This window comes from Bos javanicus, chromosome 2 (assembly GCF_032452875.1).
Source record: "Bos javanicus breed banteng chromosome 2, ARS-OSU_banteng_1.0, whole genome shotgun sequence".
Taxonomy (NCBI): domain Eukaryota; kingdom Metazoa; phylum Chordata; class Mammalia; order Artiodactyla; family Bovidae; genus Bos; species Bos javanicus.
In genome coordinates, this window is record NC_083869.1 from 1,907,919 (window position 1) to 1,926,510 (window position 18,592).

Here is an 18,592-nt window from a genome sequence, read left to right on the forward strand (position 1 = left end):
TAAATGTTTGGTAGAATTCACTAGTGAAACGGTCAAATCTTGAGCTTTTTTCTGTTGGGAAGTTTGTGATCCAATTTCCCTACTAATTATAGGTCTATTCAGATTTTCTATTTCTTCTTGAGTCAATTTTAGTAATGTGTTTTTCTAAGAATTTACTCATATAGCCTAGTTTATCTAATTTGTCGGTTGATAGTATTACCTTATAATTCTTTTTATTTTTTTTAAATTGATAGTAATATCCCCACTTGGCTAACAGAATTTTGACAAAAGTGCAGAAGCAATTCAGTAGAGGAAAGATTTTATTTTTTTTTTTTTCAGAAATAGTGCTGGAACAGTTGGACATCCATAGGCAATAAAAATGAAATTTCACCTAAATCTCACATTTTATACAAAAAAAAAGCTAAAATGAATCATAGGTTCAAGTGTAAAAGGTAAAACTATAAAGGTTTTAGAATAAAACATAAGTGAAAATCTTTTGGAACTAAGATTTGGTGAAGTTCTTAGATATGACTCCAAGAGTATCACCCATAAAAGGAAAAATTGATAAATTGAACTTTGTCAAAATTTAAAACTTTTGCTCTGTAAAAATCCTTGTTAAGAGGATAAAAAGCAACAGACTGAGTGAGAGAAAATGCCTGCAAACCATATGTCTGACAAAGGACTCATCCCTAGAATATATACAGAACTTTCAAATCTCAACATAAAACAATAAACAGTACAAATAGAAAATGTGCAGAAACATGAACAAATACTTCATTGGAAAAGTTGTGTGAATGGCAAATAGGTACATGAAAAGATGTTCAGCACCACCTGCCTTTTGGGAAATGCAAATAAAGACCAAGATGCAATATACTTAGATGGATAGATAGCACCACCAACTCAATGAATATGAATGTGAGCAAACTCTGGGAGATAGTGGAGGACAGAGGAGCCTGGCTTGCTACAGTCCATGTGGTCGCAGAGTATGACGCAACTTAGTGACAGAACAACAACAAGCAATATTATTATACACCTATCTGAATGTCTAAAGTATAAAATACAGACAATACCAAATGCTGGTAAGGATGCTGAGAAACTGGATCTTTCATCCATTGTAGTGGGAATGTAAAATGGTACAATCACTCTAGAAAATAGTTCAACAGTTTCTTTAAAAAAAAAAAAAATCAACTGTTCTATTGACATCAGCAATGCAGGAGCAAGTGGTGGTGTGCAGCAAGATCTTTATTCCCTGCCCAGGAGTTGAAGCTCGGTAACCTGGATGAGAACCAGGAATCCTAGCCATCAGACCAACCAGGGCTAGAGGCTAGAAGGTAGAAGCTATTTTTCCCTGGATCTTTGCCCCCAGTGAAAAATGCATTTATCATGGAAGCAGAAACTGTAAATGCAGGTACAAAGTTTATTATTAGAGTCATAGCACAACAAGTGGGAGAGCACAGAAGCTTCTGTATTTTTAGTTAAGACAGAAGCAATGTAGAGATGCACATCCAGAGAGAAAGAGTGTGGACATCTCTGCTTATGAGGAGAGCAGTAAAGAGGTGGTTAAGTTATTTATATAGGCCAGTTCTTCCTGGTTGTTGTCTTCCTTCAGGCCAATTACTTGGATTCTTTTTCCACACCTGACCTACCCTGGCACCCTCCCCTGGGGTATGCACACACCCCTCAGCCAAGATAGGTCTTGAAGTCTTCTGGGAGGAGCAAGATTCATTATGGCCTGGCATTATCTCTTAACTTTTGACCCACATAATCTGATAGCTCAGTTGGTAAAGAATCCACCTGCAATGCGGGAGACCTGGGTTCAATCCCTGGGTTGGGGAGATCCCCTGGAGAAGAGAAAGGCTACCCACTCCAGTATTCTGGCCTGGAGAATTCCACGGACTGTATAATCCATGGGGTCGCAAAGAGTCAGACACAACCCAGCGATTTTCACTTTTGACCTACTAGGAGCCTTTCTGTGTACATGTAGTCTCTCCCTTGTCCCAAGAGAAGAGGGTGTGGAGATCCCTTAATCTTTTACTCAAATAGGGTTTTTCCCCTTTTTGTCCTTGCTATGACTATTACACTAAAGTGTTTGCAAGAGACCAACGCTGGCTATTTACCCTGTTTCTGTTACTTCCATTTCGGAGGGCAAATAGGAAGCTGATTGTAAATGCCTTAATTGGAGCTCACCTATCTCTTATCTCAGGAAATGATAACAATTAGTTAGTATCCAGCTTGAAGCCCACTTTTATCCCTCATGAAATGTGAACAGGAGACCAGTTGTAACATCTAACCTGGAGCTCATCTATATCCTACATTAGTATGACTCAGCAGTTGTACTCCTGGGCAATCACATTTATCTCAGAAAAAGGAAAACTTATGTCCACCCCAAAACCTGTACATGAGAGTTCCCAGTAGCTTTATTTGTAAGAGCCTAAAATTGAAATGTATGGATGTGAAAGTTGGACTATACAGAAAGCTGAGTGCTGAAGAATTGATGCTTTTGAACTGTGGTGTTGGAGAAGACTCTTGAGAGTCCCTTGGACTGCAAGGAGATCCAACCAGTCCATCCTAAAGGAGATCAGTCCTGGGTGTTCATTGGAGGGAATGATGCTGAAGGTGAAGCTCCAATACTTTGGCCACCTGATGTGAAGAACTGACTCATTTGAAAACACTCAGATGCTGGGAAAGATTGAAGGCGGGAGATGAAGGGGACAACAGAGGATGAGATGGCTGGATGGCATCACCAACTCAATGGACATGAGTTTGAGTAAACTTTGGGAATTGGTGATGGACAGGGAGGCCTGGAGTGCTGCAGCCCATGGGGTCACAAAGAGTCGGACACGACTGAGTAACTGAACTGAACTGAATCTGAAAATTGAAAACTACCTGGATGTCTTTCAATGGGTGAATGTTTAAACAAATTTTACATCTATTGCATGGAATACTAGTAAGCAATAAAAAGGAATGAAGTAAAAATAGAAGCAACCACTTGGATGAATCCCAAGGACATTTGCCTGAGTGAAAAAAGTCAACCTCCCAAGCTTATATAATGCTTGTTATGGTTGTTACACAAATCTACACAGCTATAAAATGACATAGAACAATTTACAGGCCTTATACCAAGGGCAGTTTCCTGGAGTCATATGAAATATAATCATTGGGGGAATCTGGGTAAAGAGGACACAGGATCACTCTGCGCTAGAGTCTCAACACCCTATACTTTACATTTATTTCAAAATAAAAAGATTTTTTCATGCTGTAGAGAAGGTATGACAGACAACCTTGGATGGACTATAGTCTGTTTTAGATATGTATTGTAGTTAAAAAAAATAGTCCTCATCTTATTTAGAAATATATATTATAGTGTTTACAGATGAAACTATGTCTTGTCTTGGATCTAGTGAGGAAACTATGCAGATGATGAAACAAAACTGCCCACATGTTGAGAATTATCAAAACTGGGTGATGGGTGTGCAAGGTTCCTTATACTATCATGTCTCCCTTTGTACACATTTGAAAGTTTCCATAATAAAACAGTTTTCAAATGTAAATGAAATACAAGTTATGAGAGTTCCTTGGGATTCCTGACTGTGTATATCAGTAAAAGGCTCCTGCTCCCAAGATGGGCTCAGACCATTTGGTCTCCAGGCACAGACCCGGGTTTGCTCAGGTCAGTTCAGGACCCCATCATTAACATAACATAAGACACCTTTGTCACATATAGGACATTTCAAGGGTTGTAGGAGCTCTGTGCCAGGAACAGGTTGAACATCAAGCATCTATTTATTTTTATAAATCACAGTATTACAGATTCCAGCCACATACAATAACACAAAAATCACTTCCAAGTGTGTTAAAAACTTAAATGTCTTAAGTGAAAGTGAAGTCACTCAGTCGTGTCTGGCTCTTTGCAACCCCATGGACTGGAGCCTACCAGGCTCCTCTGTCCATGGAATTTTCCAGGCAAGAGTATTGGAGTAGGTTGCCATTTCCTTCTCCAGGGGATTTTCCCGACCCAGGGATCGAACCCAAGTCTCCCGCATTGCAGGCAGACACTTTACCATCTGAGCCACCTGGGAAGCCTAAATGTCTAAAGAAAAATACAAAACATGAAAGGAGAATATCTTTATAACCTTGAGGTAGAAAAGAATTTCCTAAACACACAAAAAATAAAGTACGATTTCCCTGATGGTCCAGTAGATAAGAACCCGCCTACCAATGCAGGTGACACAAGTTCGATCCCTGGTCCAGGAAGATTCCACATGCCGTGGGGCAACTAAGCCCATGGGCCCTGTGCTCTGGAGCCTGAGCGCCATAACTGCTGAGCCCATGTCATGTAGCTACTGAAGCTTGTGCGCCCTAGAGCCTGTGCTCTGCAACAAGAGAAGCCACCGCAGTGAGGAGCATGTGCACCGCAACTGGAGAGGGAAGCCCTCACGCGGCAACGAAGACCCAGAGCCCCCGGAGACAGATAAGCAATAGTGTTTCCATGTACTAGGGATAAAAACATTCTGAAAAAATATAAACTATACATGATAACGTTGGCAAATTTGTCTATATTAAAATTGAGAACTCCTTGGGAATTCCCTGGAAGTCCAGTGGTGAGGACTCTGAGCTTTCACTGCAGAGGGCCTACGTTGGATCCCTGATTGGGGAACTAAGATCCCACAAGCCATATGGCATGGCTAAAAAATAAGTAAATAAATAAATTAAGTTAAGAACTTCTGTTCATCAAAAATACCTTAAAGAGACAAGACATTACAAACAGGAAAATGATAGTTGTAGCACAGTTAAGTGACAAAGATTTAGAATCCAGAATAGAGGGAGGAAAGTATATGTATATAAAACTAGACTCACATAGAAATATATTTTTTACATTAATGATTATATTAAAGATAAAACAACAGACAGACACTTCACATTAAAGGAAATACAAATAATGCATAAACATAGATATTCAACTCATGAGTAATCAGAGAATTTTAAATTAAAATTTAAGATCTTAAAATTCAAGAATTTAAAATTTAAAATTTTTTAATTAAAATTTTAAATAAAAATTAAGATCCCATCTCATACCCATCAGCCTGTCAAAAATGAAAATGTCCGACAATGCCCATCCCAAGAGTTGGGAGGATGTAGAGTGGCGAGAACATTCATACGCACTGTCTGAAGTCTAAATTGGTAGGATAGTTTAGGGAAGAGTGTGGTATACCCAGGACCTAGGGATGTCACCCCTAGCTGTCTATACCCAGGAGCATAAATTCACACCACAGGTAATGATTTCATCCAAGGGGGGTGAAAATCTTAGCTATTACAATAGTTTGTGATCCTCCAAAGAGCCACAGAAGTTTAAAATATACAGTATATTTGTGGTATTAAGTTTTCATTGGGGTGAATAGGAAAACAATGTATAAGAGGCTTTTTGGATGGGGACAGTCCCTTGAAAAAGAGTTGGGAAACACTGGGAGAAAGTCTGGGACGTGTGCCTTGGAGGCATGTGGGTCTGCATCACCATCCTTTGTACCAGCGACAGACTGGGAAACACTGGCTGTTCTGCAGCAGTGCAGCCTGCCTGCAAAACTGAAGATATTCACAAAATCAAGACTGTGCATCAGGGAGACTGAATCAATCACAGCTACATGAGCTGTTGGGTAAAAAAGCCAATCAGAGAAGAAAAGCTACTGGATGGTTCCTTTTATATGAGGTCAAACCATGCAAAACTCAACAGAAATACATGCTAAAGCAAATACAGCCTGGGTATAATTTATAAAAAGCTTGAAATACTGGATAACTCTAAAGGAGAGAGTGGGGAGTGGGCTTGAAGTGGGATATGCAGGAGTTTGAATTCTATGAGTCTGTATTTTCTTAAACAGGATGATAAATATCAGGATGATAAAAATGTATTTATTAATTTGCAAACAATATTTGCATCTATATACTGTATATTTCTTTGGAGATACATATATTTAATAATCAGGCATTAGCATTTTTAACTGCAGTACTCTTGCCTGGAAAATCCCATGGATGGAGGAGCCTGGTAGGCTGCAGTCCATGGGGTCACGAAGAGTCAGACACGACTGAGCGACTTCCCTTTCACTTTTCACTTTCATGCATTGGAGAAGGAAATGGCAACCCACTCCAGTGTTCTTGTCTGGAGAATTCCTGGGACGGGGGAGCCTGGTGGGCTGCCGTCTCTGGGGTCGTACAGAGTCGGACACGACTGAAGCAACTTAGCAGCAGCAGCAGCAGCAGCATTTTTAAGGGCTTTATACCATGTATAAAGTATGGTAAGGTATAGCATCTATATCTGATACATTGGTAAGTGATTTTGAATCTAATTCAACTGGAGGGGTCTTGGGTGTCTTGCCACTGGATATAACTGTGTGTCCTTGTTTATGGAACTGGTGGGGACTGAATGGTAGGTGATGTATAGTGATGGTGTGAGGTCAACCAGTGCACTCTTTCAACCAGATTATATTTTTGCAGCAAGAATGGTTTGAGAATCTGGTTCCCTGAGCCCCTCTCTCCTTTCAAAGAAGGACTGTTTATCCCTGAAAGACCTGTCTCCTTTTCCATGTGTCCCCTCCCTCAGTCCTCTTTGGCAGCTTCTCTCTCTCCTTCCAGCCCTCCCTGATGGAGCTCTGGACACGGCCCTCCGTGGAGATGAGGCGGGCAGTGAGGAGGACCTGTATGAGGATGTGCACAGCTCCAGCCACCACTACAGCCACACTGGAGGGGGCGGCGAGCAGTTGGCCATCAACGAGGTACAGTCGGGGCTGCGTGGGTGGACAGGGCTGGGACGCATGGCCTTTCTAGGGGAGCAACTTCAGCACATTTCATGCAGGCCCGGACAGCCACAGACTGCGTTCCAAGCAGATGACAGTGGCACAGTGTGCACTTGGCACGGTTTCAGCCTGTGGCTCTCACTTTGGAATGTGGTGTCCACGAGCAGAGCTTGTCAAATCCGAGGTCCCTCCTCTCTGCCTTTATGGGGCCTTCAGGAAATCCAGAATATAGGTGTTGTCCCCAGCACCTATGATATAACCCCTGTAATATCATCCTCAGTGGGAGATCTGCTTGGGAGGAAGGAGGACAGGGGTTAGCCCCTTACATGATTTAAAATAGCCATGAAGTAATGATTTCTTCAAAATCCATTATTCATAAGGATTAAGCATCCAAATAAATTGATTTTTCCAATATTTGAAGCCTTTCTTTAAGTGCTTCTAATAAGCTGTTTTGAGTAGAAGGGGCTCCAAAATGATGTCATCTTAAGCATAATTCACAGAAAATATCTTGCTTTTCCTTGATGACTCAGCTGCCCTTCCCAGTGTTGGGGCCCAACCCTGGTGGGAGGCCGTGTACGGCGGGGGAGAACCTCCCACCCCTTGGATCAGAACTCCTCCCTGCAGTGGCTAGACACACAGATCTGAGCAGGTAGCCCTGTGAGCACTGATTTACTGAACTGAAAAATAGGATGACCATGTGGTTGCAGGAGGACAGACTGAAATAACAAACGTGAGTAACGTGGCATGTGGTAGGTTCTTGGTCTCCAATGATGAGGATGATAATGAGGAAGAAACAGTAACGTAAAGCTTTCCAGGACTCTGAAAAGGTGTGGGGTTATCTGATTGGCCATCAGTGCAGCCTTGTTACAGCTTTCCTGTCTGCTTTTTATAGCCTTCTCCTACCTGATGGTGGAATCTGGCCGGTCACGTTGTGCTGCTAGTTGGGGATGTGCCTTTTCGACCCTTGACAAATTGTCCACTCTCAGATGCTTTGGATGAGGAAAGCTAAGAGCCAGAAGTGCTCCAGAAGAACAAATAATCTCTGATATGGGGCAGGAGAGGCCACGTTTTGATAGAAATGAAGGCAATTAGGACTATGAATTGTATAGGACCTATTTTGACTGCTTAGAGAATTTGTTTCCTGTTTGGGTCAAAGGTCGTGCCTGGTGTTTGAGGTTACTGAGAGGACAGGGTGGTGATGTTGAGTTTATGTTTAGAACCCTCAGTGCTTCCAAGGTTCTGGTCTTCCCCGGACCCTGTGAGAGCCCCCGGGATGGAGGGGGATGGCAAAGCGCACCGCAGAGGAGGGCCAGGGCCAGCTGCAGAGCCCCTCCGGTGACGCAGTGAGCTGACTCGGGGCAGAGACTGGGATGCTCTCCCCATGAGACCCACTGGCACTTCCAGACCCCAATGTACAACGTCCTGAAGCAGGCAGCACAGCGCAGAGCAGGGCATGGGTCTGACCCCCTTCCTGACACTGGCTAGTGGAGGAGCTGCTGCAGTTATTCCGTCTCAGCCTCTGTTTCCTCGATGTGGGGTAGATGTTGCACCTGTGCCCAGTGGCATGTCAGAATCACTGTGCCCAGGTGTACTGGATACTCAGGAAAGGCAGTATTTGTTATGATTTGTTGGCAGCATTCACGAGATTCACCTTATTGGGAACTCCAAAGAGACGTAAGAGTTGAGTCTCCAGTGACAGGCTGGTTCACCCAGACTTGTGAGGGCAGCGCGTCCTCCTCTGCGTCCCTGGCCCCTCTCATGCTCATGGCTCTCACATGTGTGGCAAGAAGGCTTGCTGGGGCTCAGCGTGGGTTTCAGGCTTGGAAATAACAGAAGCCACAGGTGTCAGAGAAAAGTCCATACTAAATAACATCACTTGTATTTTCTAAGAACATATGAGTGTCATGCTCTAAATTGGGACCCTTTCTTATTCCTGGTGACCTAAGAAGGAGCGATCACTCCTCAGTCTCCTAAGCAGGAGGAAATGGAAACCACCTGGGCTGAAAAGCAGGCACATCACAGGGGCACAGTGAAGCCCTTTTGTGTTCTGAGTGTGTGAGGAACGCGTGTGTGTGACCACGTGAGGGTCTGGATGTGGAGTGTACGCCTGTGTGTGGTATGCATGAGACACTCATTTACTGTGTGTGTGTGTCAGGCAGTGTCCCAGCCTTGGGACAGAGCTGTGCACAGGATGTAGTCCTGCTTTCAGGGAGCTGACGGCGGGGGTTGGGCAGACAGCGCCCGTCTGTATAGGTCCCTGGCTTTTACTGCATGTGCCCTAATGGAAGGAGAAGGGGGCACAGCGGTGTCTTTTCCCTGTATTTCCTGCACCTAACTTGCACCTCACAGCTCGTGATGGTCCAGTTCCTGCAGGATGAGTTAGTGTCAGGGCCCAGAAGTGTCCCCTCTCATCATTGTCCCCTCCAGATGCCTGTGACCGGGCCCAGGCCTGGGCCTGCTCGTCTGCCCAATTTTTACCCTCCTTCCATTCTCTCCCTGCCTCTATGGTTTCAGCCATGCCCTGCTGAGCCCGCGACATCCCTGAGGTCAGGCTTGAGGACATTCTTACCCCAGGGATTTTTTTTTTTTTCTGAAGAGTTGAAGGCTGAAAGTAGACAATGTCCTTGGAAGACATGATTCCCTTTTCATTTTAACCCCCACACCAAGTTGTGAGATAGAACCAGAGGATGGTAGGCACAGCTCCCAGCCAGGAGGCCTGGGATATCCTGGTGGCCACTCACTACCCTGCAGACAACAGTGTCTCCCTTCTGGGCCAGGCCAAGCTGCACTGCAGGATGGCACGCGTGGGGAGTGGGGCTTGCCCCCAGCTCTGCCCACTGCCTTCATGGAGCTAAGTGCCTTTGTGTGTCTGGCTCCCCTCTAAGCACTTGTGTATGGAGCTGCTCTGATGGCCCTGGTCCAGGAGGGCAAGGTAAACTGGGGTCAGCTCGTGGATCATCCTGCCGAGAGAAGATGACACCAAGACTAGAGGGCAGACAGACATAAAGCTTGTACTCCAACCTGGGGCTTAAAACGTTTTTAAGGAGTTTTGCCAATAAGTAAGCCAGCACAGCTTCCCTGAGATGACTCAGACAGTAAGGAATCTGCCTGCAATGTGGGAGACCCAGGTTTGATCCCTGGATTGGGAAGATCCCCTGGAGAAGGAACTCGCAACCCACTCCAGTATTCTTGCCTGGAAAACCCATTGACAGAGGAGCCTGATGGGCTCCGTCCCTGAGGTTGAAAAGAGTCAGGCATAACTGAGTGACTGCCTCACACACACAGCAGCACAGCAGGTAGGAAGCAGGACTGGCCTGGCCCACGGGGCCACAGAGTCACCAAGGGTAGAAGGTAGTGTGGCCTTCCTGTTGCTCCTAGCACTTATTGGTGGAGCATTTAGAGAACACAACAGGACGCAAGGCCGACTTGTGACCACCCCTCCATGGAGGAGGTCTTCCCCCCTCTCTCCAGGAGTTTCTGTCTTCCCCAGTGCCTGGGACTCTGGATATCTGTCCCCAGACCTGACATGGTTCTTGCACCCACTCCCCAGCCCCAGGGAGGAGCCCAGTGCTGGTCAGTGTCCATGGCCAGCAGCCCAGGGCAGCCTCTTCCTTCAACTCCCAAAGCCTTGCCGCTATCTCCACAGCAGTCCTGCCCGCTCACAGACCTGCACACCAATCCACGCCACCACCCTGGTGGGCCAGGCCCTGCTGCCTCCTCCACCTACCTTCCTCTCCCTGGCTTGGATCCTTCGAGCCTGAACCCCTCGGGGGCCTAGGCCTTTGCTTGCAAGCTTTTTTTGGCTTTGCTTTTGGTCATGAAATACTGAAAGCCTATTGCTATTGTCTTTCCTGCCATGTACCCAGACACCAGAATCTGAAGCCTGGGTGCCCAAGGTTGGACAGAGGCCACCTCTCAGTTCTCTGTCCTGGCCCAAGTCCAGAGGTTCTTCTCCCACTGAAACTCTGCTGGGCTGCTCAGCTGTAGAGGGAAGAGAAACCTCATCCCAGAACTGGGCCATGACTGAAGTCCTAAAGCACGCCCCCTGATGCCAGGTAGGTCTTGTAGACCCACAGCAGTCAGCACTGCCCTGACCAGTGGCCTGAAGACACACAGCCATCTGTGCCCTCTTTCCTGGGTGTCTGATGGCACTAGGGGTAAAATGACCCAGGTCAGAGGTCTGAGCCATACCCCACCAGAGGCATGGGATTTGGGGTGCAGGGAGCCCCTACAATCCTTGTAAGAGGTTGAGAGAGAAAATCTTGAACCAGTTTTTTGAAGAACTGGGCAGGAGCAGAAGACTGTTTTCCCCTACTAGACAGATAGGTAGAGCCAGGCTAAACCTTCAGATCTGCAGGGAGCAGACAGCCCATCTGGACATATCCTGACCCTCCTCTGCCGCACCTACAGGTATTTCACCTGCACTGTTCAGCAGGATGGTAACGTCTTCAGGTAACCTCATCTCTCACATGCATATAGAGCTGGCACACACACGGAACCTGAACATACAGTCACCCACAAGGGAACACCCCGCCTCTGCACATAATCCCACCATGGGTTCCTCCTACTCCAGGAGCCACAGAGCTGAGCATGGAGCCTGGAAACTTCTGCCCACATCTGAGATGCTCTTCAGTTTTCTTGGCCCCCTCAGCTGCAGCCTTCTGACCCATTGGAGGAGCACAGTGACGTGACAGAGCTCCTCACGTGGATGGAACAAGAGGCTTGCGTGTGAGCTCTGAGCCCTTCAAGGTTAAGACTGCAGGCTCTGACTGGGAGGCAATAGAAATCCCTAGGTACTGGACATAGGGTTTTTTGTTTTTTTTTTTTTTTAAGCTGCTGAATAAAATTGTTCCCTCAAAAGTCAACTCAAAATGGATTAATGACTTAAATGTAAGACCTGAGACCATTAACCTCCTAGAAGAAAACAAAGGGAAATCTTGGCATTGGTCTGGGTGATGATTTTTAGATATGACACATTTGAAAAACACAGGCAGCAAAAGCAAAAATAGGTGGGATTGGATTGCATCAAACTAGAAAGCTTTTGCACAGTAAAAGGAAATCATCAACAGACTGAAAAGGCAGTCTGTGGAGTAGGGGAATATATTTGTAAACCATGTATCTGATAAAGGGTTAATAGGCAAAATCTCTTAAGGGACTCACAACTTAATAGCAAAACAAACAAAAACAAATAACCCAATTTAAAAATGGGCAAAGGGACCTGAATAGACATTTCTTGAAAGAAAATACTCAATGTCATTCAACATTGGAAAGGCAAATCAAAACCATGATGAAGTATCACCTCACAATTAGAATCGCTGTTATTAAAGACAAAAGATCATGTTAGTGAGGGTGGAGACTAGAAAACCCTTACACACTGATGATGGGAATATAAATTGGTACAGCTACTTTGGAAAACAGTATGGAGATTCCTCAAAAAATTTAAAATAGAACTATTACATGATACAACAATCCCATTTCTGGGTGTATATCCAAAGGAAATGAAATCAGGATCTCTCAAGAGATATTTGCACTCCCATGTTCATTGCAGCATTATTCACAATAGTCAAGACATGGAAATCTAATACCTAAGTATTAGGTATTATACTTAATATCCAGATGAATGGATGAAGAAAAATGTGGTATATATATTATTCAACCTTAAAAAAGAAGGAAATCCTGCCCTTTGCAACAATGTGAATGACCCCTATGCTAAGTGACGCGCAAAGACAAATACTGCATAATTTCACTTATATCTGTAATCTAAAAGTCACACTCATACAATCAGAGTAGAATGGTTGCTAAGGGCTGAGGGGCGGGGGAAGAAATGGGAAAACGTTGGTCAATGAGTACAAAGTTTTAATTATACAAGATGAATAAGTTCTGGGGATCTAATGTACAGCATGATGAGTATAATTAACAATATTGTACTTAAATTTTGCTAAGTAATTAGCTCTTAAGTGTTCTCACCACACAGACAAAATGGTACCTCTTTGAGGTGATGGAAATGGTAGTTAATTTGGTTGTGGGGGTAATATTATAGTGTGTGTCTAATATCCAGTCGTGCGCCTTAAATATACACAATCTTTGTCAGTTACACCTCAATGAAACTGGGGAGGAGGGTCGGCAGCTGAAGAAGCCAGATGCTTTCTCATAGGAACAAAATGCTGCGCTGATAGGCAAGGTCGGTAAGCTGAGTCAGGGCCTTCCTGGAGCACCTCTGCATGGAATGCTGTCTATCCAGAATTCAAATTCCTGGGCGAGCTTCTGAAAGCAAATTGTCTGACTTTTCAGAGCCGCACTCACTAGTCTGTGAAGTCAGGGTCAAAGAGAGTCCTTGGTGTTAGGACTCAGAACCCTTGGCCTCCGGCGCCCCGAGCGCCACCCTGGTCTAATGTGCGCCCGACCGTTTAGGAACCCGGATCACTGAGACCACCAGCGAGGAGGCGCTCTGGGCGGAGCTGGGAGCACGCCGGCTCGCCCGGCCCCACCCCCTGCCCCGCCCACGTCTGTGGCCCGGTGGCTGGGCTGGGACCTGGGGGGAACTCGGCGCGCGCGGCTAGCGAGAAGCCGGGCCCTGGAGAGTGCGGCGACTCCGCCCCACTCCGGGCGCCCCGGCAGCCCCACAGCCGCCCTATCGCGGCGGGATCTCGGGGCCCGCGGGGCCGAGAGGCCGGGCGCCATGGCTAGGGCCCCGCAGTCCCGGCGCCGCCCCGCGCCGCCAGGGAGCGTCCTGCGCGCCCTCCTGCGCTGCAATCTGCCCCCCGGCGCCCAGCGCGTGGTGGTCTTCGCCGTGCTGGCACTGCTTGTGCTCATCAACGTCGTGCTGATATTTCTGCTGGCCTTCCGCTGACCGCCGGGGTGAGTGGCGCCGGTGCGCATCTTTCCTGCCACCCCCAGCCCGCAGTCGCCAACAGCCCAAGGTGCGGCCGGGGTAGCCCCGCACTGCCGGCCGCCGAGGAGAGGCCTCCGCCGCAAGCCCCGGGTGCTAGGGCCCGTCTGTGTGTGTATCCCCTGGGGTGCGGCCAGGTGGGTGACTCAGGGACTAGGTAACACATGTGCCACTCCTGTCGCGCGCGTGTGTGTGTAAAATGGCGCGTCTGTGTGTGTAACTGAGGATGCAGATGCAGCTGTGGCCGCAGCTATCTGGCTGTCAGGGAACCTTGCACATGTGACCGCTGTGTGAGCAGATCTGGACATGCTTTTCTGTATGTGCTGAGATGTCTGAGGATGAGTGGTTTCCTCTGTTCATGTTATCTGCAGTTGCTTTTACCATTTTAGGTCTTAAGTGGTCTCAGTCAGCATGCCCCCCACCAAAGGCATGGCCACCCACCACCCTGCCTCTTGCCCATGGGCATTCTGAACATCCCCACGCCCAGGATGCTTGCGCAGGGGGCCGTGGGAGCCAAGCCCTGTTCCCAAGACTGTCGGAGTGGAATCCTCCAACAACCCGCATGTGTGAGACAGAGAGGAGGTGGGGCAGGGTGGGGAGGGTGATGGGTGATTATCAGGGGGCACTTTGAGGCAGAGCCTGGCTTTCCCAGGCCTCTCAAAATCTCAGAAACACGAAAAGGTATCCTGCCCCCTGTCCTTGGCTTGTCCTAGTCTTGAAGTTGACTCCCCCTTCACTGGTGCAGTCCCCCACCTGCCCCCACATAAAAACCGCACACCTCAGAGGCAGCTTGTGCTCTCCATTACCAGGCCAAGAGTGAGCCCAGAACCCTCACCGCTGGGCCTGCCTAGGTTGAATTTTGGCTTCAGTGCAGCTGTACTTCAGAGTGCCAGGAAGGGCCCCTGTCCAGAAGCACACCAGTGTTGGCTCTGGTGGCTGCTGGGCTGTCCTGGAGGTAGACTGCATCTCTGACCCCTTGGAGCTACATTCTGTGTTGGTGATATCACACAAATGGTTAATGTCATAGCTCTAACTCAACTAAGAACCTCCCATTTGTGGATATACAGGGGAGCTTGGTGATCCAGCTCCCTGTAACTCTGAGCTGATGGGGACCAAGGCACAGGGAAATTGTGGAAGTTGCTCATGGCTCCCCTGTTCCCAGCAAGGTGCTGGGACTCGAAAGTGACCACCATGGGCCTCTAGGTGACTGATCAGGATGAGTATGGGGTTGTCCATAAAGGTGTCAGGAATCCTGGTCTCTCCAAGAAGCTGTGCCTCTTTGCTCCAAGCTGGAGCCCTTCCAGCTGAGCAGAAAACCACCTGTGGAGGATCCACACCTCTCTGCAAAGACTGGCAAGAGCAGGAAGCACTGGCCATTCAGGAGGGGCTGTTGCTTGGGGCTCATTTGAGGGAATATGAGACGAGGGGAGACGCCTGACCTGGCTCCTCTGGGGGAATAACCTGGTGTGTCTGCAGTACTCCTTCCCTGTGTGGGGACCAGTGTGTGCAGCGTGCGACCTGCAGATGGACAGTATCCGCCTGCCATCTAGCAGATTGTTCTCAGATCAGAGTGTAGCATCCCATTAGCCAGCCTGTGAAAGTGCACTGGCAGATTTGCGCTGGGGGACTTGCAGGAACAGGGAGTCTCAGAACACTCACTTCTCCAGGATCAAATCTACAAAGCTTAATAAACAAGAAGCTTTGTTCCCTGCCAGATCCTAACTTCAGGTTACCTAAGCAGCTCCAGGAGTGAATCCTCCCATCTCTGTAACTCATCACTCAAAACATACAAATCTTCCCAAATAGCCTCCATCCTGATGGGCACACTCACCCTTGGTCACTGTCCCTGTACAGGGATGTTCACCTGCAGCTATGTCCACACTGGCTCACCCATACCACCTTTGAGCCACTGTGCTTCCTCCTGGTCTGGGGCCAGACCCACCAAGACCTGGATGGCAGCCTGCTTATGCTAACTGCCCAGGCTGATGCCTGCTCCCAGGCTGCAGCTGGCCAGTTCCTCTTGTTTGGCCTCGCCAAGTCCACTTGTCTCATCCTGGCCTCACTGCAGCCAGGAGGTTTCTCCCTGGAGGAAAGGACAAACCCATAGCAGGTCTTCTTAGCTGGATGAGTACAGTGGTGTCTTGATGAGGTCTGCGATCCCCAGGATTCGCCCAGTGCTTTGAGCCCAGGGTCCCTGGGTGGACCACAGAAATTGAAGCCCATGAAGAGCTGCTGCCATGAGAGTGGGTGTACATATAAGCTGTAGATTATTCTGAAAAGTGGTTTCACTGGGGTTTGGAACAGGCTTAAACCCCACCCACCAAAACATAAAGCACCTCATGGTAGTCCCTGAACATGCTTTCTCAGGCCCTACCCTGGAGGCAAGGCCCAGCTGGAATGGGCACCAGTACCTAAGCACCCCTCCCACCTCCTGCCCTGTCCCTTTGGGACACTGTGGAGACAGCAAGTGGAACTGAGGTGGAGACCAGCCAGTCTTGCTAGTTCCTGTTTTGGTGGGAGGATTACCATGCATACCACCCTAGGAGCGCCCAGAGAAGGCCCCCGCTGGGCAGCAGCTCAGAAGAGGAAACAGCACAGAGGGCCTGTCTGGTGATGCCCCAAGGCCTTGACCACTTGGCCAAAGAGCTGGCCCAGGTCTGTGACAATGACAGCCAACACTTGGCCCTAGTAGAGGGGCACGGCCCTCACCTCCTGGGCAGCCCCAGTCCGCTCCTCCTCCTACCCAAAGCCCACAGAGCCGCTTGTCATTCACGGAGCAGATATGAGCCCCCATGACATGAAAGCAGGACTCAGCCTGATCTCAGGTGGCCTCATCCTGCAGCGGCTTGAAGCAGGGCTTCAGTTCCGTGCCAGAGACTGAGTTGGGTCACAACAGTTAGAGACCCAAATCCTGACCACTAGATCAGTGGTCGGTGACAAGGCCCTGGCCCTTCAGCTTTGCAGAAAAGATTTCCCACAAAGAGAGTAATGAGAGAGTAATGAGAGAGTAATGAAATAAGTCAAAGGCGTACTAGTAGGAAGAAGTGTACGGTACGTGTGGATAGACTCATGGGCACACTCAGAGGCACACCCTTATGGTAGTTGGAATCACTTTTATGGGGCATTTGCTCCAGGTTTCCTTTGGCCAGTCATTTTGATTTGCCTGGTTCTGAGTATGTATTTGGTATATCTCGGGACCCTCCCATGTGCCTGTGCATCTCAGTCAAGATGGATTCCACTGCAGAGGCCTATGGGTAGACTTAGCATCACTCCCCTTTTGACCTCCAAGGAGCTTTCTAGTTAGGAAGGTCTCCTTAACTTCAAGAATGAGAAATGTGTGGTATCTTATCTTTATATGGGCAGGGCTCAGCCTTCTCTCTTTGTCCTGCTTATTGATATTTTGGAGTTCCTGTCCACAGGGAATAAACTCTTAATTGCTCACCCTGGGTGGGGGCAGTGGGGGGTCTACCTCCTGCCTCAAGCCCAGTGTGAAACAGAGCTCTGAGCACAAGGACTGCCTGGGAGGGGAGCATCCCTCCTGATGTGATTTCTGATCATATGGGAAAGAGGAACCACACCAGTCATTTCCACAGAGAGAAATTAATGTTGAGAATTGTTCAGCAGGTATAAAGTAGCTGACTCAGTCACCACGTGCTCAAGAACAGCCCTGAGGTTTCTGTTACAGAGATGGCAGTTTTAAGATGGACCTTCTTCTTTAGAGCTGGGGAATAAAGGGAAACTGCTGAAATCAGTAAGAGTGAGAATCCTGTGGGCTGGAGATCTAGAACTCTGAGGAGAGGTACTCTCACCTGGTGCCTGGGATGCCATGAGACTGGTTCTGCAAGTGTTCAAAAAACACTGCAGACCAGACCCAGCTACTGCAATGGCTGGGCACTGCCAGACCCGAGGAAAGAGGCGTTGCTGCTTGTCAGGTGGCTTCACGGGTACTGCGTGTCCACAAGAAGCCACTAGGAAGGAGTGAGGCCCCTCTCTCTCCAGCTCTGAGGTCCCCTCCAGGGCCACAGTAGGAGCCCCTGATGGGGGCCAGGGGATACAGCAGAGATGCAGCTGGCAGTGCCCTGGCCCAGCACCACAGAGCACAGCAGAGACACAGCCGGAGCTGAGAGCCAGTAGTTGCATCCCGGCCCAGTGGGGATGAGAGGAATGTGTGCCCTGTGCAGGGGGAGCAGCATGCTTACACTCAGATTTGATGGCTTACCAGATTCCAGTGATAAGCTCAGTGCCAGTCTAGGCATAGTGCATGTCTGGGCATATGCCCTGGGCACAGCCCCCTCCCCCTGAGGAACTCAGGGGAGCCTCCATCAGTCCACTCCTCTGTGAACAAGCCAGGATTCCCTCTTTCCAGAGTTGGTGGACAGAGGGCAGAGGGTAGAGGAGCACCTCTACCCCCTGACATGCCCTCCCTGGGTCTCTCCACAGCTCATCAGCGATGGCAGTGTGGTCTGTGCCGAAGCGCTCTGGGACCATGTCACCATGGATGACCAGGAACTGGGCTTCAAAGCTGGAGATGTCATCGAAGTGATGGACGCCACCAACAGAGAGTGGTGGTGGGGCCGCGTCGCTGATGGCGAGGGCTGGTTTCCAGCGAACTTTGTGCGGGTATGGCACTGGCCCTGGCTTTTCCTAGACCTGAGAAGAGCCAGCAGCGGGCTCTGAAACACAAGCCTGAATCTGCTCTGGGGTCTGAGGTGCTGGATGTGGATGTCTCACCCATGGGTGGGACTGCAGGCTCAGGGCTGGGTGAGCTTCCCAGGAAGCCCAGCCTGGGAATTGAGACACAGCCTTCCTCCTGCGCCACCACCAACTGCACCTTACCCCTACCCTCTCTCCAGGAGTCCTCAGTGGCCAGAGAAGAATGGGTCAGAAATGATGGGTCCCTCTGGGGACAGAGGGTCTGCATGTTAGAATACCACTGCCA

General features: G+C 48.4%; 1 protein-coding gene across 5 annotated transcripts in view; it reads left to right on the plus strand.

Annotated features, from left to right (window-relative positions):
- ARHGEF4 (Rho guanine nucleotide exchange factor 4) overlaps positions 1 to 18,592 on the plus strand; it is a 330,100-nt gene that overhangs the window by 302,770 nt on the left and 8,738 nt on the right. For 3 of the 5 annotated variants that reach the window (XM_061431639.1, XM_061431648.1, XM_061431657.1), the window contains 2 exons: positions 6,604 to 6,743; positions 18,094 to 18,273. In XM_061431639.1, the coding sequence (XP_061287623.1) occupies positions 6,604 to 6,743; positions 18,094 to 18,273 (320 nt within the window). Of the gene's footprint in view, positions 1 to 6,603; positions 6,744 to 13,475; positions 13,623 to 13,654; positions 13,791 to 18,093; positions 18,274 to 18,592 lie in introns of those variants that run through there. The other 2 variants (XM_061431667.1, XM_061431673.1) reach the window with 2 other exon arrangements.